Source organism: Myxine glutinosa, chromosome 12 (genome assembly GCF_964187855.1).
Source record: "Myxine glutinosa chromosome 12, kmMyxGlut1.1, whole genome shotgun sequence".
Classification (NCBI taxonomy): domain Eukaryota; kingdom Metazoa; phylum Chordata; class Myxini; order Myxiniformes; family Myxinidae; genus Myxine; species Myxine glutinosa.
Genome location: NC_136272.1, coordinates 98384389 through 98400332, shown reverse-complemented (window position 1 = coordinate 98400332; position 15944 = coordinate 98384389). Strand labels below are relative to the sequence as shown.

The window sequence follows — 15944 nt, the reverse complement described above, 5'->3', positions numbered from 1 at the left end:
TTATACCTCATTGAGGACAAAGAGGCTTAAGCGAGAAGAGGACTTGAGGGAGGTGGGATAAGACTCCTACTACAACTGTCACCCCATTTACCCGCTTTCATGGATCTGGAGCTCTCCAAGGTAATAGGGGCACTTTATGAAATAAAGTTGTAATTAAACAAGTCAGGAGACGACGATGGTTCATGGGCGAGCAGTATTCAATGACAAAGGACAGACTATCAAGTCGATCGTCACGATCATCGACGATTGATGCATCAAATCGGGACCATAATAAGTTATGAGGTTAGTTAGCTACACAATACCGAAAATTTGGTTAGATTCCGACAACTTTGAAAATTTGACCTTTGTGACCTTCAAAGGTCAAAGGTCTAAGAGTCTGAAATTTGTTGGAAAACTTGTATTTCATGATGTATGTGATAATATAAGATCATGTATGACATTTCACCCTATCAGGAAGCGAACAATGTAATAAAACCATCAAAAATCTACTTTTCTAAATTTCGTGACCTTGTGACCTTGACCTTGGGCGAAAATGAAAAATCGAGCTCCGTGGGGCTAGATACATGAGATTGGCCTAACCAAATACCGAAACCCTTGTCAGATTCCACCAACTCCCTCGGAGAAGATGTAGCTTGAACTCGATTACCCCCTAAAAAGGCATCTTTTTCGGGCGTGGCTCCGCCCACAATGGGCGCAATACGCCCACTCTCGGCAGGACACAACTAGATCATGATATCAACCTCCCACCCAAGTTTCATCAAGATCGGATGATATCATTGGGTAGTTATGCTGCGGACAGACAGACAGACACACACCCATGACGAATATAGTGGTCACTTGATAACTCGTGAACCAATAAAGGCACATTTTAATTGTAATTAAAACATGTCAGAAGACGACAATGGTTCACGAGCGAGCGGTATTCAATGACAACGGACGGACTATAACCGAAACAGGCCCGGACAGGCCAGGCCCGGAAATGTCAAAACGAAGGTTACTGACCTTGAAAGGAGATAGAAAATAATGTATAATCAGTTATGAGGTTAGTTAGCTACACAATACCGAAAATTCGGTGAAAAATGAAATGAAAAAAAAAAAAATGAAAAAATAAAAATGAAAAATGAAAATCGAGCTCCGTGGGGCTGGACACATGACATTGGCCGAACCAAATATCAAAACCCCTGTCAGATTCCACCAAACCCCTCGGAGAAGATGTCGCTTGAACTTGATTACCCCCTAAAAAGACATCTCTTTCGGGCGTGGCTCCACCCACAATGGGCGCAATACGCCTACTCGAGGCACGACACAACTAGATCTTGATATCAACCTCCCAACCAAGTTTAATCAAGATCAGATGATATCATTGGGTAGTTATGCTGCGGACAGACAGACACACAGACACACACACAGACAGACACACACACATGACGAATATAGTGGTCACTTGATAACTCGTGAACCAATATAGACATATTCTATGGCGCTGCCGTCTTTTCTCCTCCCGTCACACTTACCTCCTCCCAAACCCCCTCCCCTCTTCATCTCCATACAACTCTCCGGGCATCTCCGGGTGGTGTTTGTGCCTTTATTTAATTATAACTAAAATGCAATAAACTCTAGAATTTCTTAACCTGAGCCGAATTTTAAAATTTAAATTGTGGAGTTGAGCTTCGCACCAGTTTGGACTGTTAAACAAGTGTTAATTTGCTTAAAATAGTGTCTCCGGAAGTCTCCAGGAAGTGTCTAGTTTGACCGGGCATATCTTAAGCGTCATCTCAGCCACACGATTACTTAAAGAGCATAGATGATACAAACACAGCACATACTGTACCTCAATCTTAGAGAAAGGAGGGAGGAGAGGAGAAGGGAGGGGGAGGGAGGAGAGAAGAAGGGAGGGGGAGGGACGAGAGAAGAAGGGAGGGGAGGGATGAAGGGGAGAGAGAGGAGGGAGGGGGGCGAGGAGGAGTGGGGGAACGAGGAGGGGGAAGAGTATGGAGGAGAGAGAGAAGGGAAGGAGGGTGGAGCTAGGAAGCGGGGCGAGGGGGCAGGGGGGCGGGAAGGGAGGGGAGAGTGACGCCTCACCACACGTCGCTACGCTATAAACCCCGGAATGGAGGGGGAGCGAGGAGAAGGGTGGGAACGAGAGTACAATGTGTGTGGAATGAGTGTGTGGCACTTTATTAGAATGGAAGAGCGAAGAGGGGACAGCGGGAAGGAGGGGGGGTGGTAGAAAAGGTGAAGGGGGGAGGGGGAGTTAGCAAAGAGAATGATATACAATGAAAATGAAAGGTTATGATGGCCGGAGACTCTTAACCTGAGTCAGATTTAAAAAATTAAGCTGCGGAATTGAGCTTAGAGCAAAGTTTGGGGCCGCTAGGTTTCATGGTTTTGGAGTTATGGAGGAGACAGATGGACGGACAGACACTGCCTTTTATTATTACTAGGGCATGCCCGTACTATATATATGCCCGTACTATATATCTATCTAAAATTATATCCCCCCCCTCTATTTACATGAAATGGTTTGGTCCATTCGCAACGCCAAAGCGAACGGCGAACGGCTTGCGAGTACAGTGACAATCCCCCCCCCTCTATTTACATGAAATGGTTTCGTCCATTCGCAACGACCACAGAACCCCCCCCCCCCCCCCTCTATTTACATGGAATGGTTTGGTCCATTCGCAACGCCGGCACACGCGATCGTTCGCTGCTCTCTGATTGGTTGAATCGTTTTTTGGACATAGCTCGGTAAGTAATTGTCCGATTAATATGAAACCTTGAAAAGGCACATCCTCGGGTGCCCAGCAATATACCTGGCAAGTTAAAAGTATATCGGACCCGTGGTTGTCGAGAAACAGCGGTCACAGACAAACAAACGTACAGACGTACAGACGTACAGACAGAGATTACTGGAATTATAGATAGATTATTATAGATTGCACGTATTGTACCAAGTTTGATTTTAATCCCTTCAGCTGTTCTCAAGTATCATATTTTATATTTTTACCTGACATGATGTCTTACCTTTGACCTTTGAACTTTGATGCCAAAATCTAACCAGTTCATCTTTGCATCATAATATATGCTTCACCAAGTCTGGTCAAAATCTCATTTTCCCTTACAAGCTCTCCTATTGCCTCACAAGTTAGCTCGGTAACAGAATTTTTACCTAACGGGACCTCTGACCTTTGACATCTTGACCCCATTATGTAATCACTTCATCTTTGCATCATTATACATACGAGTACCAAGTTTGTCTTCGATCCCTTCATCCGTTCTTAAGTTATTGCGGCAACGAAAACCTATCATGGACGAACACACTCACGGACAGACACACGGACAGCGCACGCACACAGACGGACAGATGGACAGCTGGTCGGACAACCCAAAAACATAATGCCTCTGGCGACTTTGGTGGCGGAGTCATAAAAACAGTTACCTAAATCATAACTTCCTCAACTACAAGCTAAGCTGTTCAGACTCATAACATATAAAGCTCCTTTATTTTGCAGATGTTTCCCTGGAGGAGGTCCAAGCTCACTGTGGAAAAGAGCTTTTTGCTTTGTGCTACCTGGCCAGTGGTCAAATTCTTCATGCTCTGGCCGGTAACTTGCACGAGTTCCTCAACAGCCTGGATGCTCTTTTGCAATCTGGGCGCATCTCCAGCACCAAACATCCTCGGGAAGCCTCGGATACCGTACCCTGGCCGTCGTTCTGCTGTGTCGACGTATCAGCCAAGCATGAAATACAAAGAATGGAGGAGGTTACAAACGTTTCTCCTGAACTGTTGTTGAAAAAGACTGTTGTGAGGGAAAGAACAAATGCTTTTCATGCTTCCGACGCTGATAAAAGTTCTGAAGATCCTGAATTAGACAAAATTGCTTCCCATTTCCAGCATGCCGTGTGTTGCAATGGAAAAGATATTCTTGAACATGAGTTCATGGGCATCCACACTGGAACATCTCAAGAACGTGAGGCCACTGAGCCCAGAAGACTGCTCAAAGATCGAGTCGGGAATGATGGTGAAGGAATGTCCCAAAGCCGTGAAGAGGCATGTTTGATTGTGCATTGTTTCCACCTTACACCTGTCCTGGTGGCCATTTTTCCAGGTATTATTCAGAACGCAGCACGTGAGCTGTACAAAATAACTGTGACTGTGATACCCATTCCTAGAGGTTCGTGGGAAGATGGTAGTTGTTTTTGCCAGACTCGGATGGTCCGCGGTGAGACCTGCGCTGTTGCTTTTGCCATTCGTGGTCTGGCTTCAAAGATCTCTCAACGCCCGGCTCCCGCACCTTCTACCAAGAAGATGTACGTGGACATTGGCACCTTCTGCAAGGCGTTTCCTTTCCACATGGTCCTTGATGCGGAACTGCACGTTGATCAAATGGGCGCAGGATTACAGCGGCAACTGCGAGATCTTCCCTTAAGACCCCGCTTTGAGGACTGCTTCACAGTGCTCTCTCCTCTCCTCCCGACCCTCTCGTTCATCGAGATTCTGGCTCGTGTCAATACACCTTTTATCATCAAAAGTCATCGAGATTCAGATTTTTCTGGTGCCACGGTTAGTGACAGTTCGACTGAAAACACCATTTGTATTGTAATTGTGGAAGTAAAATCAGAAGTTAACTATCAATGATGTGCATTTGGCAAAATAACATTTACCCAAATAAAGCTGCCTAAAGCAACTAAGAAAAGTAACTCAGAGTAAGCCCTTTGCTGTTGCAAACCCTACCTGGGTTCCACTACAGCTGCCTGGCATTCACAAGTAACACATACCAATGATACTCACTCTCATCAGTTGCCTAACTGGTTTCAACACTTATTCGCGAGTCACCAGCGGCAGCGTAGACAGAAACATGTGCAACGCAGAGGCTCCAAAAGGGCACCACCGAGGCTCCCAGCAGCGTGGAGCAGGAGCTTCGGGTAGGAGCTGCCCCGGGGAGGAGCTCTGCTCCACGTTGATGGGGGCCAATAAGCCCAAAACATGTGCACGTGGATGTTGCCTCTCCGGGGTGGACTGGTCTATAAAATTTAGAATTAAATTATCTTCCCAGTATTGGCTGCAGTGCAATTCCAATGGGAAGAATGGAGCTGTAGCTCCACTAAGATCATGCCTAATAAGTGGAGCCTATATGCAACTATTTAGCCAGAAGTCTTAAAATATATACAGTGACGTGAAAAAGTAAGGACACCCCATGTAAAGTTTTGACCTTTTCAACATATTTCAACATACAGCTATTTGATCTTCATTTCAACAATATTGATAGATAAAGGTGATATAATATAATAAATATCATGAAACATTGACATTTTGTAGTCCATTGTATAATTTAAATAAACATAAATGCAAATTTCGCATGTGGAAAAAGTAAGTACACCCCTACATTTATCACTACTTCAAATACCTAAAATTAGAATCAGGTGCACCAGCTCAGGTGCAAATGATTAGAACATCGTTAGAGAGGATCTTGGAGGAACCTGTCTTATTTAAACCTCAGACATTTCGTTTGGATTGCTCTTTGTTGTTGAAGTGTGCGGCGTCACCATGCCTAGATCAAAAGAGCTCTCTGAGGCCTTCAGAAAGAAGGTTATAGATGTCTACGAGTCTGGGAAGGGATTTAAAAAGATCTCCAAACAATTTGAAATCAATCATTCGACTGTCCGGAAGATCATCTACAAGTGGAGAAGATTCCAAACAACTGGAAACTTGTTCAGGCCAGGCCGCCCCAGCAAGTTCAGCCTGAGAGCAGACCGCAAGATGCTGAAAGAAGTCTCCAAGAACCCCAGAATGTCATCACGGGACCTACAGTTAGCTCTTTCCACTGTTGATGTCAAAGTGCACGAGTCTACCATTAGAAAGAGGCTGCACAAATTTGATCTACATGGGAGGTGTGCCAGGAGGAAACCTTTGCTGTCCAGAAAGAACATCAGGGCAAGACTAAAGTTTGCCAATGTACACCGAGGCAAAGACCAGCACTTCTGGAACAATGTGCTCTGGATAGATGAGTCAAAGGTAGAGCTATTTGGCCACAGTACCAGAAGACATGTTTGACGAAAACCAAAGACAGTATTTGACCACAAGAACCTGATACCAACTGTAAAGCATGGTGGTGGAAATATTATGGTTTGGGGCAGCTTTGCTGCATCAGGGCCTGGGCAGCTCACCATCATATAATCCACTATGAATTCTTTATTGTACCAGAGGGTGCTTGAGGATAATGTGAGGCCATCTGTCAGAAAGTTGAAGCTCAACCGAAGGTGGACCTTGCAACATGACAATGACCCTAAACATACCAGTAAATCCACTAAGGAATGGCTGAAAAGAAAGAAATGGAGGGTTCTGGAATGGCCAAGTCAAAGCCCGGATCTAAATCCCATCGAGATGTTGTGGGGGGATTTGAAACGAGCTGTGCATGCAAGAAACCCCTCAAACATCGCACAGCTGAAAGAATTCTGCATGGAGGAGTGGGCAAAAATTTCTCCCAGTCGATGTCAGAGACTGGTAGACAGTTATAAGAAATGCCTACTTGAGGTTGTTTCTGCCAAAGGGGGCAATACCACCTATTAGAGCCAAGGGTGCACTTACTTTTTCCACATGTGAAATTTGCATTTATGTTTATTTAAATTATACAATGGACTACAAAATGTAAATGTTTCATGATATTTGTTATATTATATCACCTTTATCTATCAATATTGTTGAAATGAAGATCCAATAGCTGAATGTTGAAATATGTTGAAAAAGTCAAAACTTTACATGGTTACTTGCTTTTTCACGTGACTGTATTCTGCTTATTTAACAGCTCAATTATTCTCCTCTTCCTGTGGGGTGAGCCAGAGAAAGATTTTTGGCCCAAGTGTTTTACGACTTTGATCGGTTGGCCAAGCCTGATACTTGAGTGAAGTTGTCAGGGATGAGTAATTTGTTCAAGGTACCAGTAATAACTTACCTACTCTTCACAAAATACATCATTGTATGCTCAACATCCACCAGCTAATGCTAGCAGATGGGAAACCTGGCGGAGCAGCCATCTGATGGATGGCACACTTTGTTATGCAACATCCTGCCTGTGAAGCAACAATCTGACAGGTCATTGTCAGGTGTGGAAGCGAACCCAGAATACACAACTGGCGTTAGCTTCTCTTCCCCCATCATGTTGGAAGACACACACACACACACACACACACACACACACACACACACACACACACACACACACACACACCAGTGGTGGAGATGGCAATTCCTTTTTGCATTTTCCCTGCCAATCTCGGTTTGACTCACATTTCTGCTCGGTTGATTCCCATCGTTCATCAGGAACTAAACACAGCGATGCCCACAGCACATGACACACCAATCTCAGATGGCTAAAGAAATACCCAGAATGCTTGGAGAGCTGTCAAGTCACTTTACATAAGAGTTGGCAGATGTTGTCACTCCCCTTCCACAAAGGTTTACTGATAACATTGTTTTCAATTATCCAGAAACAAAAATCTAGAATAATCAAGGTTAATGAAAATAAATTTGGATGCAATGCCAAAATTTATTTTATATTATAGTGTTAATTATATTTTTATATTAGATACTATTTTTTCTTTATTGGAAATTTTTATAAATCATATAAATGGTGTATTATAAATAGTATAAATTTATTATATATTATAATATATTATATATATTTTATAATACATAATATTATATATTATTTTTAAAAATGGATATAATGCTCTTTATTTTATGAAGAAATGTAATGGGCAGAAGAAAAATTCAGAAAAGTTTGAATCCGCCCAAAATTAGTGCAAATTACAAAAAAAAAAACGAGAAAAAGAGCAATCAGAGATTGCAAACCCTCGCCAGGATGTATTTTCAGTGGTTTTTAAGGCTATTGTGTTAAAACAAATATGGCGGCCGAACCACGTGACCGATGTCATCATTATTTTTTTTTCTAAACTAATTTATTCCTAGATTATGCTCAAGAAATTTCAGCTTGATCGGATGAAGTTTTGTACTTGTCGAATTATGACGTCATCATGGAGGCACCTATGACATCAGCATTAACATATTTTATTCCCCATGGAGAGTTCTTTACAATGAGCCATGTCTGAATTTTTTTCAATTCAGCACTTTCGGAGATATAGAGGTGTAGATTTTTTCGTTTTTTCCAAGATGGCGGCTGAACCACGTGACCGATGACGTCATTATTATTATTTTTTCTCCACCAGTTTATGCCGACATGGCGCTCAAGAAATTTCATCTTGATTGGATGAAGTTTTTTACTTGTCGAATTATGACGTCATAATGGAGGCACCTATGACATCAGCATTAACATATTTAAGTTCCCCATGGAGAGTTCTTTACAATGAACCATGTCTCAATTTTTTCTATTCAGCACTTTCTGAGATATAGAGGTGCAAAGTTTTTCGATTTTTCCAAGATGGTGGCCGAACCACGTGACCTATGACGTCATAATTATTTACAAATTCTACAAGTGGAGTTGCACCTATGGTGAAAATTTCCTGTCAATCGGACCAACAGTTGCAGAGAAAATCATATTTATTCTGTGCAGACAAACAAACAAACGGACTCAAATGCAATACCCTCTCCTCTGGCGAGGGTAAAAAGTGATCAGGGCAGAATTTTTACACTGTTTATATCGGAAGAAACTGTCAAAAACTGCATTTTTTGCACACCATTCCCAATAATTACATTTGCAAGATAGCTTATAGGTATGTGCACTTACCTCTAATATAAGCTATCTAGCGTGGGTTTGAATCCTGACCCAGCTATAAACTGTCACCCGGGTGTTTCACAGAACCGGTTCGTGAAAGACTTGGCCCAAATATGTTCCCTGGCCGACCCCACAAAAAGGTGGGAATAATTCGAGCCATAGTAATAGTTGTAACCAAAAAAGTATAAAACTCATGGTTTATTAAGCTTTTTACCAAATGCTATCTGTTGTATTTCCTTTTCTTTTGAAGATGCAATTCTGGTTTTGAACTCAAGTTAGCTTAAGCCTTAAGTGAATCATTTTATGACAAAATGCAAAGCTGACAAATCGAATTGGAGACATTGCCAGAAATAATTAATACAACATGTCATTTTGAGAAGAAACTTGTATTTGAAATGACAATATTGCTTTACATACAACAACAACAACAACATGCATTTTAAGGCCATGTTCCCTGCTAGAGCGGGGGTTAGCCTTGCGGTCCCCATGACAATCTTCTCCATTTTGCCCTATTTTCTGCATCTCTCCTTGTTAACCCCCTTGCCCGCATTTCTTCTTCCACCATCTTTAGCCAAGTCTTTCTCGGTCTTCCCCGTCCTCTACTTCCTTCTACATTAACTTCCATCACTCTTCTCAACCAGTCACTTTCATCCTTCCTCAATACATGACCAAACCATCTCAACCTGTTCCTCTTCACAGCATCAATCACAGGCAATATTCCCATCATCTTTCGCAATTCATCATTTGTCTTCCTCTCTCTCAACGAAACTCCGCACATCCATCGAACCATTCGCATTTCCACCCTTTCCAGCCTTCGTTGCTGCTCTACGTTCATTACCCATGTCTCGCTCCCATAAATCATAACACTTCTCACACATGCAGCATACACCTTTCCCTTCAGCTTCAGCGACACTCTCCTCCTCATCAGCACGCCACTCAGTTCCCGAAACTTCTTCCATGCACATCTCACTCGAGCAACCGTTGCCGAGTCTGATCCACCTTCTCCATTCAGCATGTCTCCGAGGTAGCAAAATGTTTTCACACCTTCCAGCTTCACGCCGTCTCCAAGATCCAACTCAACATTTCCTTCATCTGCAGCTCCCTCTGTGCACACCTTACATTTGAATGTAGCTGCCACACTGGTTAATGACCCTCTCAGACCACTACATTTTTGATGAACCCACTCAGCGCACATTGTACACTGAATGGAGTTCACTCCGACACCCTTCCTACACACAGCACAGGGCCACTTCCCAGTTCTTTCCACCTCACCACATGCTTTACCACTTGCCATCACCTTTGTCTTTCCGATATTCACCTTCAGACCTTTTGTCTCCATACATTCCTTCCACTTGTTCATCTTTTCCTTCAGTCCATCCATACTTTCCGCAATCAACACCAGATCATCTGCATACAACAACTCCCATGGTAAACCCTCCTTTACGGTCTGAGCCAGCACCTCCATCACAGCTACAAATAGTAGTGGACTTAGTACCGACCCCTGATGCACTCCCACCTTCACCTCAAACTCACCACTGTTCCCGTCCTTCGTCCTTACAGCTGTGCGTGCTCTTTTGTACATTGCCATCACTACTCTGATCAACCATTCCTCCACTCCTAACTTCCTCAATGCCCATGTCAATACTTTGCGTGGAACCCTATCGAATGCTTTCTCCAGATCAACAAACCCAAAAAACAACCTCTTCCTCTTATCCATGTACTTCTCCTGCAACTGCCTCACAATGAAAAGCGCATCTGTCGTTCCTCTTCCTGGCATAAATCCAAACTGCATTTCGTCGATCTTCACTTTCTTCCTTATCCTCCTCTCCAACACCCTTTCCAATACCTTCATTCCATGCTCCAATAACTTTATCGCTCGGTACGAGCCACACTCCAGAGGGTCACCTTTCCCCTTGTATAGAGGGACGAGGGTACTCAGTTCCCAATCCACTGGAATGCGGCCTTCTTTCACCACCAAATTACAGATCTCTGTCATTCTCTTCACACCCCAACTTCCTGCTGCCTTCAACATATCTCCCACAACTCCCGTCGGCCCTCCCGCTTTTCCACTCTTCATTGCTTTTATCGCTTCCTCAACTTCCTTCTCAGTTATCTTCTCTGCCGGTCCTAAAACTGGGTTACTCTCTATGTTGCCATCCCATTCATTCTCTGTATTCAACAGCATTTCCATATATCTTTTCCATCTTCCTTTAATTCCATCTGGGTCGACAACGATTTGTCCCACTTCATCCTTCAAGCAACTCACCCCCATCACATCACACCTCTCTTTCGCTATCTGCTTTGCAATCCTGAATACTGCTTTCTGACCCTCTTCCGAATCCAAGCGTTCTCCGAACATTTTCCTACATGCCTCCTGCGCCTTTGCTACCTCTTTCTTTGCAGCCTTCCTGGCTGCCTTATAACTTTCATGCTCTGCTGTTTCTGCTCCCGTACCCTTCGCCTTCTGCCACTCTTTGAACTTCTTCCTCTTCTCGTCAATCCTCTTTCCAACCTCAACATCCCACCACCATGTTTCCGAGTGCCTCGGTGGTCCTTTTGTCCATCCACATACCTCACCAACGGCTCCCAACAGACTAGCTTTCATTGACATCCAACCACTTTCAAGCTCAACCACATCATCCTCTACCCTACTCAGCCTCTCTTTTAATGCCTCCCTTACTGTCACCTCTTTCAACCTCCACACCTTCATTCTCGGTTGGTACTTCACCCGCCGAGCTCTCCTCGCACCTTTCACCCTTATGTCGCAGACAACCAAGTGGTGCTGTGAAACAGCCTCCTCCCCCGGGATCACCTTTGTGTCCCGGAGGTGCCCCCTATCTCGCCGACGCACCATCAGGTAGTCAACGGTTGTCGTCGACCCACCTGACGTGTATGTAACAAGCTTATTGTCCTCTTTCTGGAACTGAGTATTACAAATCAACAAATCAGCTCCATCAGCAAACTCCAAAATCCTTTCACCTTCTCCATTTCTCACACCATATCCGTAACCCCCATGAACTCCCTCAAAACCATCCATACTCCTTCCCACATGTCCATTCAGGTCTCCTCCCACCACAACAACTTCCTCATCTTTCACGTTTTCCATCAGCTTCTCTATCGCACACCAGAACTTGTCCTTCTCTTCATCGCTTCGACCAACCTGCGGAGCATATCCCGAGATGACGTTCACCAAGAGCTTTACATAATAACACTAAATGGCACGTACTTACACGGAGCCAGGCACACGTATAACTAATAATGGCACATTTACTGAAAGACCTGCCAAGCACACTGGACTAACATGCTCATACATATGTATAAATACTGTGAAAATCATGTGTTTATTAATATTATCATGGGAGGTGAGGGAAGGTAAAGCGAGAAGCAGGTGAGGATGAAGGTTGAAGTCCTTTCTCCTTTTTTTACCTACAGCAAGAATTTGTTGAATAATGTTTACAATTTGACCAAAATCATCAACAAGTGTAATTTTCATAACTAAATATTAAAACCATTTTTCGAGCCGTAGCTAGATTCTTCAGCGCATCATTTTGTGATGCATTAATGATCTCTAAAAACAACCTCAAAGTAAATGTTCCTCCAAAGTTTCCTCCTGGTGGTTTCCTCCACTTTCTCTCAACCATTCCTCTCCGATCCCCTCCATGGTCTGACTGTGTTGTGCAGATGATGGAGTTGAAAGGACAAATGCTGTGGGTGAGTGAGTCTGGCTCCTTGCTCTTCCTGGGCTCACCATGTGTTGAGCGATTAGAGGAGCTCGTGGGTCGGGGTCTCTTCCTCTCTGACATCCCGGTGCATGATGCCACGAGGGACCTGATCCTGGTCGGGGAGCAGACCAGAGCGCAGGATGGCCTACGCAAACGGCTTGATAAACTCAGGGTACACTCCTTTTTACTGATCTACAGTAACTATGTGTCTAGGTAAAATTATATTTTAAAACTACTGAACAGTTTACCCACTGATAGGCCGGATCTGCATCCAGACCTCAAACAACATCTAATTGGCTTGTCCTTGTCGCCTAACCAACTCATCCACAACTTTTTGAAATATCCTGCTACATATCGTTTTTGGCCCAATCAAATTCTAGTACCTGCATCTGGATTTTCACCAAAATCAAATCAATTTGTCCTTGTCACACACCCAATCTACCATACCCACTACCAGATTTTTGTCCAAATCCATCAACAACTTTTTGAAATATCGTGCTAAGTATTATTATGACCCCCATCTCTCAATGGGGAAGAATCACTTGGATAAATTTTTAAAATCTCGTACCGGACCCGGATTGTGATCTTCACCAAAATTGAATCGGATTCGGCCTTTTCACACACTCAACCTGCCCAACAAGTTTTGTCCAAATCCGGCCGTACCTTTTTGAGATATCCTGCTATATATAATATATTGGGCATTAGCTGAGGTGTAACCAATAACCTTTAACATCACACACCAACCTCCACCTGTGTTAAATTGCAGTGATTCTGATTATTTCAGAATAAAATCTGCTGTTCCTGTAGGTTTCCCCTTCTGGGTAGTGCATTTCACAGCAAATACTCAACCATGAGCACCAAGGCGCTTTCAAAAGACCTCTGGGATAAAGTTGTGGAAAGGCACAGATCAGGGGATGGGTATAAAATATTTCAAAGGCCTTGAATATCCCTTTGAGCACAGTCAAGACAATCATTAAGAAGTGGAAGGCATATGCTACTACCAAGACCCTGCCTAGATCAGGCCTTCCTTCCAAACTGTATGACCAAGCGAGGATGAGACTGATCACGTGATCAGAGAGGCCACTATGAGGCCAATGGCAACTTTGAAAGAGCTACAGTCTTTTATGGCAAAGACTGGTCACTGTGTGCATGTGACAACAATATCCCAAGCACTCCCCAAGTCTGGCCTGTATGGTAGGATGGCAAGAAGGAAGCGAGTACTCAAAAAAGCCCACTTTGAGTCCCGTTTGAGGTATGCAAAAAACACTCTGGAGATTCCGAAGCCATTCCGAAGCAAAAAGTGTTGTGGTCTGACGAAACCATGGTGGAACTTTTTGGCGTAAATGCAAAACGTGACGTTTGGCGCAAACCCAACACAGCACATCACCCAAAGAACACCATCCCTACTATGAAGCATTGTGGTAGCAGCATCATGTTATGGGGATGTTTCTCATCAGTAGGGGACTGCAGCACTTGTCAGGATAGAACAGAAGAGGGATGGAGCAAAATACAGAAAAATCCTAAAGGAAAACCTGCTGCCCTCTGCAAGAAAGCTGAAATTGGGACGGAAGCTCACCTTTCAGCATGACAACAACCCGAAGCACACAGCCAAAGCTACACTGAAGTGGCTAAGGAAGAAAAAGATAAATATCCTTGAGTGGCCCCGTCAGAGCCCCGACCTAAATCCAATCGATAATCTGTGGCATGACTTGAATATTGCTGTCCAGTGTCCATCAACGCTCCCCATGTAACTTGATTGAGCTTGAACAGTTTTATACATAATAATGGACAAATATTGCCCAATCGAGGTGTGCAAAGTTGGTAGAGATCTATCCCAACAGACTCACAGCTGTAATTGCTGTCAAAGGTGCTTCCACCAAGTATTAACTCAAGGGGGTGGACACTTATCCAACCAAGATGTTATAGTTTTGTATTTTAATTAATTTTCTGGAATTTATCAAATTTGTTTTTCACTTGGAAGTTGTGGGTTATGATGTGTAAATAAAGGTGGAAAAAGTCTGATTTAATGCATTATAATTCCAGGGTATAGGGGAACAACAGGTGAAAATTTTGAAAGGGGTTGTAGACTTTCTACAGGCAATATATATTTCTTCATTTTGGTCATTTATTCACTTGATTATGGTATCACACTAAAATACGCAATTTGGTGTCTATTTGTCTGTCTGACGATTTTTGACCGCTAAACATTAGATCGTTACTTATCCAATCTCAACCAAACTTGACAGGGAGACTAAGGGTCACACAATGGAGGTTGTGGCGATTTAACTTCCCCCAACCCGAAAGGGATTTTCCCCACAAATGGGATTGCATGTTGAGGTATATATCCATGTTATGATAGCTTTGTTGTGATGTTTTTCCAATTCCACTTCTAATAACAAACATAACAACAGCACTAAATATAATAGCATAATATTAATATTTTTACAAAACAATATTAATACCAATAATATCCGGTCTCCCCAAAGGGTTTTTCCTCCTTGAACAAACGGCGTGTTAACATGTATACACAGCTTATCGTGCCGTTTTGGTGGGAACAACGGCCCCTACCAGAAGTAAAAATATTATAAACTACAAACATGTGTGATTACCTTTTGAAACAGTCGCTACTGCTGTTTAACACTAAACGGAAAGGGGGAAACCCAGGGTACATTCAGTTACCGAGTAGATAGCTATTGCTTGCCAAGCCAGCCGCTCCTCATCAACAGTTTTGATTGGAGTGCTTGCTTGAATGATTAAACCACTTGGCAAGCGCTCTACAAATAAACTTGGTAAATAAACACACCCCGGTGTGCTTGAGGCCTGACCCTATCTATATAACACAGAGATGAGTGACCCTTCCTGTCGCTCCCAGAGGGAACGGTTGAACTAGTAACAATAAATTGGTTATTATTACATTATTGCACAAGTTGTGTTCTTGTTGGAAAACCTACGTATTACTAAATGTGTTGTTATTCCCGCGATAACTTTCTTAAAATTAAGGTTTGTTGAATTCTTGATTTCTATGGGTCGGACTTGTATAATAACTGCACAAATCTGAGTAAATTCCGTGTCTCCGTGACCCCGATATTTAAGGAGAGGTCATGTGTAATAAAAGGGAAATTAGTCCAACGAGATATGATTATATATTTATTCACTTCACATCCTTTGATTTGTAAAAACTCACCATGAAGCAGCAAATCCTATTTCATGGATTTCCCACTGATTTATGTCTAGTCTCTAGGCGATCATGTCTGTATGTCTGTAGGTTCCTGATTGGCTGTGAAACACATGTGACATAAACACACCTTTGACAGCCAATCGACAAACTGCAAAGGCAACACTTAGCTGCCTCAGCCAAAATCAATAGAAAATTTAATGATTTAGCATTCATTGCCTAATGGCTTTATGTTTTTCATAAAGGACTGTAAAGTGAAATATTTAATTGTCACATCGACTCGTACATAGCACTCCATCTTACTATAATGCACCA

The 15944-nt window shown here is 43.1% G+C and overlaps 1 protein-coding gene across 1 annotated transcript in view; it reads left to right on the top strand.

Annotated features, from left to right (window-relative positions):
* GUCY1A2 (guanylate cyclase 1 soluble subunit alpha 2) overlaps positions 1-15944 on the top strand; it is a 48562-nt gene that overhangs the window by 35 nt on the left and 32583 nt on the right. The window contains exons 2-3 of the mRNA XM_068131578.2: positions 3513-4564; positions 12414-12626. Of these exons, the coding sequence (XP_067987679.2) occupies positions 3513-4564; positions 12414-12626 (1265 nt within the window). The remainder of the gene's footprint in view (positions 1-3512; positions 4565-12413; positions 12627-15944) is intronic.